Source organism: Myotis daubentonii, chromosome 8 (genome assembly GCF_963259705.1).
Source record: "Myotis daubentonii chromosome 8, mMyoDau2.1, whole genome shotgun sequence".
Classification (NCBI taxonomy): Eukaryota; Metazoa; Chordata; class Mammalia; order Chiroptera; family Vespertilionidae; genus Myotis; species Myotis daubentonii.
This window is the reverse complement of record NC_081847.1, coordinates 5,695,430-5,710,365: the sequence shown is the minus strand read 5'-3', so window position 1 is coordinate 5,710,365 and position 14,936 is coordinate 5,695,430. Positions and strand designations below refer to the sequence as shown.

At 48.6% G+C, this 14,936-nt stretch overlaps 1 protein-coding gene across 1 annotated transcript in view; it reads left to right on the top strand.

Annotated features, from left to right (window-relative positions):
• The window catches only part of ZNF831 (zinc finger protein 831), an 80,862-nt gene extending 69,901 nt beyond the window's left edge, over positions 1–10,961 (top strand). Inside the window, exons 5-6 of the mRNA XM_059705169.1 lie at positions 8,741–8,898; positions 9,253–10,961. Coding sequence (XP_059561152.1) covers positions 8,741–8,898; positions 9,253–10,128 — 1,034 coding nt within the window. The 3' untranslated portion in view covers positions 10,129–10,961. The remainder of the gene's footprint in view (positions 1–8,740; positions 8,899–9,252) is intronic.
• Positions 10,962–14,936: the final 3,975 nt, after the last annotated feature.

Genomic DNA, 14,936 nt, shown 5'->3' with positions numbered 1-14,936 from the left:
TGCCTCGCGGTAATGGCTCTGCTCGCAGTCTTCCTGTCAGAATTAATGGGAGAGCTGCTTCTCCTAAAGCCATTAGTTAAGTAATATTGCTTACAGAATCGCGGGAACAGGGCAACACCCCCTTCTCCAGGATGCAAATCTTGAGAAACGATGAGGCAATTGCTTAAACACATCAATTATATTCCAAAGCCTGGACTTCTTCTCGCTATAATTTTCATTTAGAGTTGAGAAAGTTTGAAAGTAATGATCCATAAAGTAAGTTCTCTTGATTCAATCTTGGCACTAAATAATTCAAATAACATGAGCCGTTTGTGTGTGTGTGTGTGTGTGTGTGTTGTTTTTTTTTTTTTTTTTTGTTTTCCTGCTTCCCCACAATTTGTCCTCCTTTTTCAGGGCATGCTCTTATTGTCAGAGCATGATTAGAGTTTCAACTTACCAAAAGGTTTTAAGCATGCTCTCCCACTCAGTGTGTTTTTTGGGGAAAATGGTAAGTGGAGTGTTCTCGAACTGATTGCCTTTCATTAGGGAAATGGAGGAACTCGAACCACGGAGAAAAGTGGTTTCTGAGAAAAGAGATGGGACATGATTACTCGGAAGAGGCAAAATCTCAAGAAAAAAAATTAGGATGGTGCAGAAATACTTTAGCTTTGGTTAAAGATGGAAAAATACATTTTCCTCTTGCTTTTGTGAGTCAACTTTTCTCTTCCTGAGAAACTAAACTTTTGTCACAGAAATGACTGCCCTCCCGGGAGCGCGTTCTCGCAGGATGGCACCGCTGCGCAGCTGCCCCGGCGCCTGGAGCTCTGCCTCGTTATGTTAGAGCCCATGTCATTGTTTATCTCTCATTTCTCTTTCAAACCTTTATGGCAGCACCGTGCTTGCAGCAACGTCGGCCTATCCCGGCCACGCGGCAACCCCAGCCCCGGGCCCAGGCGGCCAGGGGGAGGCTGATGTGCCTCACAGCTGTCCACGTGGGCAGACAGGTGTGAACAGACACTTTCTTATTTTATTTTTTTACACAAATAGGTCATACCGTCTGTGGTAACCTACAACTCTTTTCTCCCTCATAGACCTTGTATGTAGCCAGGCCCAAGTATAAATAGATAGGTGGTCAGTCACTGAGTGCGGGGAAATCTCTGGGAGGAGAGTGATCAAAACCCTCTCATCTTGGGAACAGGCAGTGGAGATGCTCCAGGCGGCTTCCAGGCCGAGGCTCTCCAGGTGGCGGGAGTGGAGCCCGCATAAAGGTGGGCGCTGCCTTGCCCACCGTTTCCTCCAGGCGTTTTCTTTGTGTTTCGTTGGGGCTTCAGGGAGCTCAGCTCTGCCCCCCTGTTCTCACCAGGCTCCTGGTCCGGGGGTGCGGAGGGGTCTCTCTGGCTTCTCCCCCTCGTCCTTCTCTCTCCTCTGACGGGAGCTCATGGCTCCCCGACATCTGCACTCATTAGAATTAATAGAGAAGTATTAATTCTTTCCCTAAAGCTATTAGTTGAGTCATCGTGCGCTGAAATTGCCGAAACAGAATAATTTCTCCTTCATTTTCAGGTGTAAACCTTGAGGAAAGATGAGACACTGTTGCGAGTCTATCAATTACTCCCCAGGAAGAGCCCACATACAGGTTTCATTTAGCAGCGGAAGCTTCAGATACTGGTGCAGGAGGCAGCGGGCTGGGCGCGGCCGCGGCCTTGCCCTCTCCCACGGTGTTTCCTCTGTTCTCTTCTTTTGTCCTCCCAAGATCCCATCGTCCTGTTTCTGCTCCATGTGCTAAAGTCGCACTCGTGTTGTCTGAACACAATAACGGCTTTAACTTAAAGCAAGGTTTGAAGCTCCAATTCACCCTCCCTGTGGTTAGTGGAGTACTCCTGTGTGGGAAGGGTTCTTGTCCGGCTGCCTTTCCTCAAAGAAATAGAAAAGAGATGAAAACCACTAAGAAAAGCAGTTTCTGAAATAAAAGATCTGTGCGTTTGTGATAGCTTGGAGGCAAACTTTCAAAAGATTGCAGTAGGGCAGGGCCGAGAACCTGAGCTGCGCTGGATACACGGGTTTTCTGGTCCTTTCTCCAGCCCCCTCTGCCGAGGCCACCCACTGACTTCAGTTCATTCTCTGGTTGGAATGGAGGACCCCTGGCCCCTGCCAGAGAGGAATGAAGGGTCTCCTCCATTCTTTTCGGCCAAATATTTTCCCCCATAGGAACTTTGTGAACAAAAATTGTAATAGGATTGAAGAAACAAATTTACTTCCAAACCAGTTTAGTGCAATGTCTAGATGCAACAGAGACTTAAGAATATATATTGCTTGAATAATTACATGAATTAATTATATTAACTTATTAGAGAGAAAATCAGCCCAAACAGGGACAATGTCAGAATGTGTGATTTTACGCATGTCCATCATACAGGTGGGGCCAGGGCCTTGTGTCACCATCTCATAGCACACTTTGCTTTTTCATAGCATTTATTGCATTTGCTTGGTGGAAAACAAATTTAAAAATAGATTTTTATTGAGAGAGAGAGGGAGAGGGAGAGGGAGGGGGGGAGAGAGAGAGAGAGAGAGAGAGAGAGAGAGAGAGAGAGAGAGAGAGATGTGAGAGCAGAACAATTGATTGGCAGCATCCTGCATGCCTCCCGCTGGGAATCAACCCCTCAGTGCACAGGACAACACTCCACTCACTGAGACACGGCCAGGCACGCTTGGTGACATTTTTGTGTAATTATGTGAGGACTGGATTTCTCCCCCATTTGACTATAATTTCCATGAGGGTGTCTGTCCCATTTGCCCCTGGACACATCCATCGCCTGCCCTCAGCACCATTCTTAGCACAGAATATTGGCCGTGCTCAATACTCCATAAACATGGACTCAAGATATACTTAGGTACAATAATATGGGCTCCAAAAATATGGATTCAAAAAACTGGGCCTAACAAACTTTTGAGTAAATGAGGTAGTCACTGCCCACGCAATGGTGACTTTGAGAGTTCTGCTCAGCTTTCCTTAAATAATTGCAAATTATATTTGCCAGCAGCCTGTGCATCCAATGTCAGGGACACTGCGAAACCATTTCATCTGCGATCAGTTAATAGGAGATTACGTTGCATTATTTTTTATGCTTAGAGCTTGCTTTGAAGGCCGACGTGGTAGGCTCATTTTTATCCCTTCCTTATAACACAGTCTTTTGGACTCCCAGTCAATGGAGTTCTTGGTGTATTGGGGCAACCGAAAGAACTGTATCCAATTACTTCCATCAAGATATATAAAAGCCTAAGCAACCAAATGACAGTTGACTGGTCGCTGTGATGTACATTGACCACCAGGGGGCAGACACTCAGCTCAGGAGCTGCCCCCTGGTGGTCAGTGCACTCCCACAGCCAACCTGCTGCAGCCGGCCAACCTCCCCCAGTCTCTCCCCTCTCCTCTGGCCCATCTGATCGCCGGCCAGGCCGAGGGATCCCACCCGTGCACGAATTTGTGCACCAGGCCTCTAGTCTATATAATAAAAGCCTAAGTGTCCGTTAAGGTGGAATGACCAGAACGATAGGTTGCTATGATGCACACTGACCACCAGGGGGCAGATGTTCAGTGCAGAAGCTGCCCCCTGGTGGTCAGTGTGCTCCCACAGGGGATCGGCGCTCAGTCAGAAGCCAAGCTCATGGCTGGTGAGTGCAGTGATGGTGGTGGCGGGAGCTTCTCCTGCTTCCATGGTAGTGCTAAGGAGCAGCGAGCAGGTGGGTGGTAAGGAGCGAGGGGTCCCAGACTGCAAGAGGGTGCAGGCCAGGCTGAGGGACTCCCCCCCAAGTGCACACATTTTGTGCACCAGGCCTCTAGTTTTCAGATAATGATGTTAGAGTAATGTGTCTATTAGCATTGTAATCAGGCCTAAGGATTGGACAGCTGGGAGCAGATTGGCCTTGAGAGATGTCTACGCCATGTTGGAAGCTTTGCCTTGTTGTTGCTTTACTCTGTTTTCTTTCTAATTGTTGTACAGTTTCTTATAAGCCTTTTCAAGATGCTAAATTTAAGTGTGCTATGATGCTTTAAGCGGTCTCGGCCTCTCTAAACATGGTTGGGCAATTATTTCTGGGGAAAATTATTAAGAACGCAGCTTTAATCAGGGGGAGGGCAGGAAGGCAAAGGAGCTGTGATGAGAGACGGGCTTTCTAATAAGATTTGCATAATTGTGTGAGTGCTGGAGTTTCTGAAGACTGCACGGTGATGAAAGAATCCGAAATTTCTCAGGATGGAAGGAGAGGTTCCTACGTGATGCAGAAACCTACATGCCTTAACGTGTGACCAGAGCACTTTACTTCCTGAAAAGGGCCATTCCTTTCAAAGCAAGTTAGCGTCCTGCTCCAAGAACCCAAATTCATTTAACACACTTCGGTGACATTATTTGGGCATTCCCCCCCCCCCCCAATTATTAAAGATAACTCACTTTTCTCTGTAGACTGTAGGTCAGAAGCAAATTAAATCAACGGATTTGTCCCCCTCGCTCTCAGGTGAGTCAGAAATTATTGGTCAAATGTGCACATGGCCTTTCCGTTAGACTGAAAAACCCGCACGAGCTGCCGAGGAGACATTTGACCAATCTGATTATTTCCTCTTACTAATTGGTTTTACTTCATTGAATGCAATGAATTGTCTGGTTGTTTTGTCAATGTGGAGACACGGCTTAATCCACTTAGAAGGAGAGGAGGCGCTTGGTAAGCTGTGGGGCCAGTGAAACATTTATCATCATTATTATCTTTTGGTGATTTTTCATGGGTGGCAATGAAACTGCCCTCCATCACCCACGTTCATCTATTTGACTTCTGCCCTAGCCAAGCCTTCCCATCTGACCCCACCACACCGGTGACCTTGAAAGGGGCTTTCCCGCTCTGCCCCCCTCTCCCGGAAATGCAGTCTCCAGACAGGAGCTGCCTGCATCTTAAATGTTGTGGCATCCTGCTGCCATGCTGGCTTCTTCACCGTGACAGACCCAGCCCCCTTCCCAGCACCTGCCCGCACCCACGAGATCTGCGCCCCTGGGTTTCCCTCCTTCCCCGAGCCCCTGCCCCACTCAGCACCCTCCTTCCACCTGGCTGCCCATCAGGCCCTGGTCTGCCCCCCTGGGGGTCCCCCTTACCCTCATTTCCATGGGAGGCACCACCTTTCCACAGATTTAGGAACGGGAGGCGCTCCCTTCCGCCCACCATAGCCTCCCTGTTCGTGCTCAGCAGCTCCATCCTGCCTCCTTCTCATCATGAGGCTCAGGTGTTTATGTCCTTCATGACCCTGTCAAGCAGAAGCGATCTCATCCTCCAGTTTGCTCCCTTGGTTTCTCCTCTGTTAGAAGCTCAAAGGCCAGGGCGCCTGGGCTGGCTCTCCGACTCCTCAGGATGGAGTGTGACAGCAGGGACTGGGGGAAGCGCATTGAGACAATGGATGGCATGCCACGGGCCTGGTCAGTGCCATCGGAAACCCCGTGCACAGGAGCCCCAGGGAAGGCCGTGTTCAAGGAAAGGCCACGGCTTCTGTCCCCAAACCGATGCCCTTTTCGCGGGTCTTCCAAGCTGCTTTGCTCGGGATTAGCACACCAGGGACCGGGCAATAAGCCCCTGAGACGGAAGCAGTAGGCCGGTCCTGTTGGTACAAGATGGAGGACAGAACACCTTCATGTGGCTCCACTTTCCTCTAACAACCGGGAGTCAGGAAGGAACTGTGTCTGTGAGGCACCGCTTTCAAGGACAAAGTGACAGAGGAAGCAGGCCCTAGTGACATGGACTCGGCAGGGACAGCGAGCCAGGCACACCTCAAAACTCCGAAATCCACAGCCCAGCAGACCCCCCAAAACCTCCACCACTCCTCCCTCCCACAGCACGGTTACCCCTCTCTCTCCCCAGCAGAATGCTGGGGGCTCAGTCCTGGAGAGGGTCCAAAATGCTGGGGCCACCGGGCACAGTCAGTTGAGCTGGGAGTGGGGGACCACATTGAAAACAGAGGGTTCAACCAAAGGGTTGACACTGCCTGTTGGTCCCCCGACTCTCAGTCCCAGTTTCAGCTCCAGTGGGGGCAGCCTGGCTGCGCTTCCCAGCAGGAGGCTGCGTCCTGGTGCGCCGACCAGGCCCCCGGCAGGAGGCTGCGTCCTGGTGCGCCGACCAGGCCCCGTGGAGACCCAAAGAGAATGACACCAGGCTTTGCCACTTACACGGGGCGGCCAGTCACAGTGCAGGGAGGCCCACAGGGACAGATTGCACTGGAAGGAGCGCCCAACCAACGCTCATGTGCCTATTTGGTGAACATGGTGGTGAAGATTGCTGAATCCCTCAGGAAAGTCTTTACTATGAAAAAAAAGATAAAAGCAACAGAAACGAGGAGTTTGGAAGGAAGGGAGCGGATGTAAGGAGAGACAAACTTCACCAACATCAACCAACCATTATTCATATTAACAGAGCCAGTAAGAGAAGATGCTGGAGCCATGAAATAATAGCAGAATGCTACAAAGCAGGAATAATGATTAATATTAATAGCGGGCTCTTAGGAATGAAAAACATGATAGCAGAAATAGTATGAGTTGGAATAGAAAATCGAAGGAATTCTCCCAAAAGTAAAATGAAAGAAAACAAAGCATAGAAAATAGAAAAGATACGAAAAATCGAGGACGAGACCAAGAGGGCCAATAACTTCACACGGAGAGTGGAAAGAAAACATAAGGGAAAAATCAAAGACAATGTATTTTTCTGAGACTGAAGGACGTGATTCAGATCAAAAGGCTGCACCGAGTGCCCAGACGGTGAAGGAAAATAGACCAGGACGGAGGTGACACCCAGAGAAGAAGCAGGACTTCTCAGGAGAGAACAACCAACGCCTTCACCCCAGGGTCCCGAACTGCGCGCCCTGCGGCTGCAGACTCCTCAGTCCGGGACGGAGCCAGCCCGGCGCCCGCTTGGAAGGGGAATGCACCCGTTTGAATGTTCTCCCCAGACAAGCAGCCGGGGAAGGGCTCAACATTTCTTCTCACTCACCCTTTCTCATGCAGCTACCAGGAGCTTTGGGTTAGGGAAGCAAGAAAGTAAACCGAAAGGACTGCCGGGGCCTGGGGTCCAAGGACGGGGCTGGAGGGAGGCCTGGGGCACAGCCTCGCGTGGGGCTGGAGCTGCAGTCCAGGGAGCAGGTCGGAAGGTTTCATGAGTGGTGTTCGTCCGTATCAACCTGGGAACGCCGCCCGTGACCCTTTCTACCTGCTCGGAGATGACCAGAGGGAAAGGGAGGCGGTGGAGGTGGAAGAGGGTAACGGGGACAAATGGTGATGGAAGGACACGTGACTTTGGGTGCTGAACACACAATACACAGATGATGCATTCGGGAATTAAACACTTGAAACATATAATCTTATTAACCAGGGTTATCCCAATGCATTCAATACAATTTTTTTTTAAAAAGCTTAAAAAAAAAGGAGAAAAGTCTCATGAGAGATCCTTAGACCATTGGGAAGGAGGTTAGAGGGTGATGTTAGTAATAAGTCCATAGAAAACTCAGCAAAAGAAAAACTGACTCCAGGGAACACCGTGTTGGTAATTAAGGCAGTTCCTAGCACACCGAGGCTCTGGCGCGGACAGCGCCCTCCTGAGCACAGCAGTGGAAACTGTCAACATTCCAGCCAGATGGCCAGAGCAGTGATCTCACTGCTGAGAAGAGAGGGGGTGGGGACTGTGCATACCTGTGTGGTGATGAGGGTTGTGGAGAAGGTGTGCTCATCCTGATCCCTCATAGAAGTCACAGGCTATCCTCCAAACTGGAAATAAAAGCAACAACCAAAAACAAACCAAGAAATGGTGCTCTGAGCGTGTTTGTGGAGGACAGGAGACACAGTGGTTCTCAACCTTCCTAATGCCGCGACCCTTTCATACAGTTCCTCATGTTGTGGTGACCCCCAACCATAAAATTATTTTCGTTGCTACTTCATAACTGTAATTTTGCTACTGTTATGAATCATAATGTAAGTATCTGATATGCAGGATGTATTCTCATTGTTCGCGACCCACAGGTTGAGAACCGCTGCCAGGATCCAGTAGGCGAAGAGGAGTGGGTGGACAGGTGCTGCTGTTTTTCTTAATAAGTAGAAAGGTTTGGTTTTTTTTTAAAGTCTGTGCATTTGTAGCTTTCATCAACATAAAAGCAACTTTTAAATGGGGCCTAATGCTTTCTCTGTGACACAGCGATTCTAGAAGGTTCTTCTCATCTTAACTCAAGATGGGATCTACCTTCCCTGAGATCTGTGGTGCCCGGACCTGCATTCCAGGGGAGGCTGTTTTGTGGATGTTGTGAAGGTCACACCTTTGTCTCCCCCCACCCCCCCCAAATCAAACCATCGCCATCACAGAACAACAGCAACACAAGACTAGCCTCCCCCGGCTGCCCAGTGCTCCGAAGACTCATGTGTGCCAAGGGGCGATTTTCTTGGCTCTATGATCAGAGAACTCAATCTGAGATTCACAAATGGAAGAGGACTCTGATGCAAAAGAGCCACATGGAAGGTTTAGGGATTTTCCCGCCTTTGGGAATTGGTTTTGCCCCATTTCCTCTCGTCTTAGCAGAACCGGAGATACTTTATTTGGTGGCGGGAATTGGTTCAAGGGACTTCGCTTTCCCGTGTGAGATGAGGGCTTATGAGCTCAGAGCTCGTCTTGAGAGCACAGGTAACCTAGGAAATTACTACTTGCTGATTTAATAATTTCAGGTGTATGTGCATGTGCCTCCCACGTTTAGGGCTAAGTCTGCAAGGGGAGTCATCTTGTGCCGCCCCAGCATCGCCTCTTGGTTGTGGGGACAGAGAGAAGGAGGAGACCTGGAGCCCAACCTCAGGAGGCAGCTCTCCCAGCACAAGGCCAAGAGCTGTGAGGGACAGAGACACCTGGACCGTGCAGGTGGGAATTCTGACTTCGGGCCATCTCTGTCTGTCCATTGTCTGGGGTTATGGCTCTCCTGTCCTTGTTGGTGCTCAGTGGGCTCGGGACTGGTGGGGTCATGGAGGGGTTTGCGTTTTCACGAAGCCAGACAAAAACACGGGGCAGTCTCATCAGGCGATTTTGTGTCAACTTAATGCCCCAATTAGTTATTAATGGAAACCAATTGAGAACATGATATTGGAGTTCATGCTCAGTAAAGAATCATTAAGGACTCAAGCCCATGTTTCATTGAGGACCATGTTTCTGGCCACAAGTTTCTTGTACCAATTAACCTTTTCTCCTCCACCTGCTTCCCTTTGCACTTCGTTACAGGACATCATTCCCTCTGCCAGTGAGTGTGGTGACCGTTGTCCTCAGAACGCCGCAGTGGGGTCAGGACTGGCCCTGCCACCCGACTCCCACATGCACATGGGTGACCACAGCCTTCCCTCCCGTGGCAAAGGTCTCGACCCGGGGATGCCTGAGACTCAGCGGCTACCTTCCCAGGAGCCAGTCTTGGCAGGTCCCAAACCACGCGCTTTCTCAGATGCTCAGGAGCCTTTAGCCTTTGAGTCCAAAGGAAGCTCTCCCCGCCATGACGCTGCTACCTCTGTGGCTGCCATTGGTACTTCTCTGGGGACAGGAGGAGGTCACACCACCCGGGGAGCTCCCAGTGCAGAGCCACAAGGCCATGGCCAGGCTGCAGGGGAGACTCAGACACAGAGCTCCCCGGACAGCAAAGCTCTGGCCCAGGGCCTGTCTCCGTCACTCTGGCCAGGGAAGCCTTCACCGGGGCGAAGACTTTCAGGTTCGGTCCCATCGAGGTCACCTGGGAAAGCTCATCCTGACATGCCAACCTCAGGGCCAGGATCAGCTAGTTCACAGCAAGAGGAAGGGAGGCCCGAGGTGCGCTGCCCCCCTGGGGGGCAGGAAGAAGTCGCTCACCCGCCGGGGTGTGCTTTAGAGTGCGGGGAAGTGCTGGCCCCCGGCCCTCCTGCAGGAAAGGACACTGAGGAAACTCCAGAATCCGGACTAATGGCTCTGAAGGATGGTGTGGTTCCCTCAACACCAGGGCAGCCTGCGGGTGCCCAGGAAGCCTCTTCGAAAACCATCAAGAAGAGGAGTTTGGGAGGAATGAGGAAGCAGACGCGAGTGGAGTTCAGTGACACCAGCAGCGACGACGAAGACCGGCTGGTGATAGAGATCTGACGCTCCCGGGTAGAGGGCGTCTGCGGTCCGACACTGGCCACGCTGCCGTGAATGCCGTCTGCTGGCGGACTCCCGGGCCCTTGTCATGAAGCACCTAACGATTGGGAAAGCCATTTTGGGTTTTTTCCAAGTCATCTCCAACCAACTCCAAACCCCTGACTCAGCCTCACCCTTCCCAGACACCCTGGGCACACCCCGCTGGTGTCCGCAGGTGCCAGGAAGGGCAAAGGTGGCCGTGACCGCTTGGCACACGCAACTGTGGCTGGACTCCCAGGTACGCTCTGCCTCAGTCCTCACTGCCCCCTCCGTAAAATGGCACTAGCCACGGAAACCACGTTTACCAACAAGTTCACCCCACAGAGTCAAGGCAACGATGTCCTCATTAGCAACTGGGGGTAAGCACCGGGGGGTGGGGGGGTTTGAACTAAGGGGTGAATTGGGCACCAAGTTACTTCTGTTCATTCTGGAGACAAAATTCAGATTCATTAAAAAACTGAAGTTTGGTCAGAATAATTCTCCTCCTCCTCGGAAGTTGTAAATATACTTCAAAATGCGTGACCTGGTGAAATGCTGATTATTTCTCCGTGTCGCTCAGTGGCTAATGTTTATGTATGAGTCAGCGACACAAGCATGTACTGTCTGGTGCCTGGTGCCTTTTCTGTCAAGACCTCTGAAACTCTTGGTTTTTCCAACTCTTGCAAAGGAACGTTGTATTGAAAGTTAATAGAACCGTCTCTGTAATGAGTCCTTGAGGGGGGAAACCCACCTATTTCCCTCTGATTCTCTGTGTCATACTGTGCGCTGAGCACTTTCAATTAGAGGGTTACATTTAGTGATCTCTGCGCTTCACCGCTGCCTGCTCATCGTGACGGAGCCTTTTCGTTTCCTCTCGAGGCTTCAAGGATACAAAACTAATTGGAGTTTTGACGCTGTTGTACATCTCAGTAATTTTATTTTGGGGGCTTAGTGTTACTTTGCTGTCAAATTAAATCAGCCTCTATATTGTGCAAGTCAGAGCAGCACAGAAAAAATCGCCCAATATTCCAAGCCAATGCGCCCCAGTGCAGAACAAGATAGCTGGGCTGTGTCGGCCAACTCAGCGTGCAGCCTGGGAAGTCCTGCCTTCCTCTCCTCCTTGAATGGGAGAGGAAAAACTTAAAGAGACTTATACTGCTGCATTTCAGTAACATTTTATACTTTATGATTTTGTACAATCTGAAATTTATAGCTCAGCTCTTTTGGTTTAACTTTGATATAAGAATGTTCCTATGCCCTCCCTCTCGTAGTTCAGATGGTGTGATGCACATCTCACACCTACGGTATACTTTAACACGGCCTGCCTGTCACTAAGGACGGTCACATTGCAAGGAACTTCATGTGAATTTTCCAATTTCAGGATGATTGATATAAAACATTAATGGGGGGCCACCTACCCCTGGTGACTTAGCACGTGTCCGTGGTCATCTCATATGAGCTCATAAATACTCAAGTGATGTCAAGCCCATCTAAGAAAAACATGAGGAGGGAGGTGAACAGGAGGTTAGGTATTTTCCTTCTGTGCTTTCTGAACCAAACAAAAGTGATGTGGTGATTACCTACCCTTTGAGATATCTGCACTACCTTGATGAGCGAGGCTGTCTGGAAAAGTGGCCTGAGTGCAGAGGGAGGAAGAGCAAAGGCCTGACTTTGCCCTTAACCACCTGGGAAATCTTGGTGAAGGCACATGCCCTCCCTGTGCCTAAGTTTCTCAAAACGAGTGTGAGAGAGTTGGACAAGGTGAACTGATGTGTCTCCAAGTTCCGATCCTGTGAGGATGCATGGGCTGCCTCGTCTTCATGTAGGAGGTCTTGGTGGGTTGGGTGGGGTCCCCCTGCAGAGGGGTCTTGCAGCCAAGATATTTATTTGGGAGGGGACCCGAAGCCAAAACACCTTCTGCCATTTTTTTCCATGAAGAATGTGAGCTCAGAGATGCCCCACCTATTTCACCCCCAGAGTTCCAGATTTGGGGGCGCAGTCATCTAGTTGATCAGCATTGGTTCATCATTCAGAAATGAAAAGCAAAACCATAACCTACTGTGTGAGTGGAGACTGCGTGTCTGCAGGGTGGACTGGCTACCTTGTCTCCGGAGGCCTGGTCAGGGCGAGAAAACGACCTTCCAGATCCTTTGCCCCTGGGGGCTGCTAAGCTATCAGCTAGTTGACCAGACCCAAGTCAGCAACTCATGGTGGTGGAAGCTCTGTCCTCTACAAGCCACCACTTTGGCTGATGCATCCCAACCTAGACTAAATAAGGCAGCACGTTGAGCTCACCTCTAACTCCCTGTGTCTCTCTTACAAAGGTGAGCAGGTTGACAAACCCCTTGTCACAGCTGGTCATTTAGCTGGTGGCTGATATAAAGTAAAGTGTACCTTACTTTTATCAACATGAATTTGTGCAAAGCTATATTCCAATGTCTTAAAAATGTATTTTGAATGACCCTAGAGGACTTAGCTATTGAAAATCATCCTAAGGTAAAGATTTTTGTTGTTGTTAATGAAGGGTCCTTTTATAAAGCAACCAACAGTGTCTGATTTTTATAAATCTTAGTTTCCTATGGTTTTTTTTTTTAAAAAGCAGAATTCAATTCTATAATGTATAACCCAGTTTGGGTTACTGAAATAAAATTTCAATATTCTCAATTTGTTATTTCTACAGTTTTATACCTTGCAAATGTGTGCTCTGTACTAGGTAAGGGAAAAATGAATCTATTTCAGAATAGGGCCAACCATACTTTAAAGGTCAGGGCCCCTACTCTCCCGAGTGCTATTAATTTTATTGTACCTTCAGGTAAGGGTCTTAACCACTGGTTCCTCAGCTTCTTCCACAGAGAAGAAATCCAGGAATGCCAACGTGAGCTAAGGCAAGGGACACTTAGAATCCTTTGCAATTCTCATGGGGCAAAGTATACAAGTACCATGACCCAAGATGCTCAAGACTCACCATCAGGTTTATTGCTGTCACTGTACCTACACCTTGCCAGATCTCACTTGTTAGAGGTGTGTGGAGGAAAAAGGTTTTATGTCCTCCCTTGGCAACCTATACTGTTAAGGGACTCTTATAGTCACGTGGGATGTGATGGACAGCCTGAATCCTCCTTGTCGGGAGACATGATGTAGTACAACTCATCTGTCCTGTTAGATACAACCTTTGAGATTCTGGATAAAGCTAACATCCCTTTAGTTCACAATCAAGCAGAACCTATGGTTCATTTGCTAAGAGGTAAAAAAAAAAAAAAAAGATGGGGGCAGGGGGTGCCTCTGGATTTGAATCAAAACCCTGCTCAGCCTGGCTGGCATGGATCAATGGTTGAATGTCAGACCTATGAACCAGGAGTTCATGGTTTGATTCCCAGTTGGGGCACATGCCCAGGTTGCGGGCTGGGGCATGTAGGAGGCAGCTGATCAATGATGTTTCTGCCTTTCTTTTCCTCTCCCTTCCTCTCTGAAATCAATAAAAATATATTTAAAAACAACCAAAAAACCCTGCTCAGCATGGTGAGTATCGGAGGGCAAGGTAAACTCCCTCCCCTGATGCTCTGATGGGAGGAGCATCCTTGCAGAAATAAAATACATGGCGACCCCAGGTCTTGGATATGCGAGACAAAGGATTTGCAGCCTCATACCACATAGTTTCCTGTTGACTTTACATTCCTCACTTAGAATGATCACATTCTCTCCCTGCCACCCCCCGCCCAGCATAAAAATTTGCATTTTGCACACAATTTGCCTGGTGCAGCAGATTTTTATAGTTAGGGAAACTGTCACGGTCAATGGCATGTGCGGCCGCTCACCTCCCCTGATGTGATTTAATATGGTGAGGCAAGAATGGTCTGCCTGGCCTTGGCAATCACTCTCCTACCATTGTAGCAAAGAGGGTGTGGGTATTTTTGCTCACTTCAGTTGTGATTCCTATAGTTCTTGTGAGGGAGCTCTTTGGCTTTTGAAACACTATGTTTCTCCATACTTAAGCACAATTTCTTATCCTGATATTTCAGAACTCATTATATATAGGTATCAGGACCCAGCAAATCTTGTGTGCTAGGTTTGTACCATTCTCTTTATCCATGCTTTGTACTTATGTGGGAATATACATAATTCATTCTGGGGAAGTATAGGAACATTCTAGCATAATGCTTAACCCTGGGAAGAGAAGGAGCCAGGGAAAATAGTCTCTGTCACTTGGAGCCATAGAGGATGACTCAACATCTTGCGTGCAGTCAACTGTTCAGAACTTGCTACTCTATCGATTGTTTCTTTATATGGTTAAATTATTTTGTTTTGATAAAAATAAAACTGAAAATGAAAATGTCTTGTGTGATTTGTGAACATAAAGGACCAAACATACCACAAGCAATATCCTGTATGAACTGGATGTCTGATTATTCCCAAGAACTTGACACCCTGTCTGCCATATTGGTGACCCATTCTACTCAACCAAAGGATTTGGTAGTGGCAAACAATCACATTTTCTTGCGCCATTTCCTTTCCCTACATGTCTCCTTTATCTTTGTCTGCCATATTTTAGATTCCATAACTTGGAATGTAGCTAAACTTTGAAGCCACACAAGGGCACTATCCACAGTGCATTATTCCAAAACTTTCCCCCTTAGAGCTGATGTCCCTTGATTTTTAATATTATTCACTAATAGAGAGAAACATCCTTAATTCAAAGTAAAATTTCCTTATGAAGATAACTCCTGCACTCTTTGTAAGGATAAGTAGACTTATTTTACATAGCAGCAGAATACTATTCTTCTTTGTCTATACCT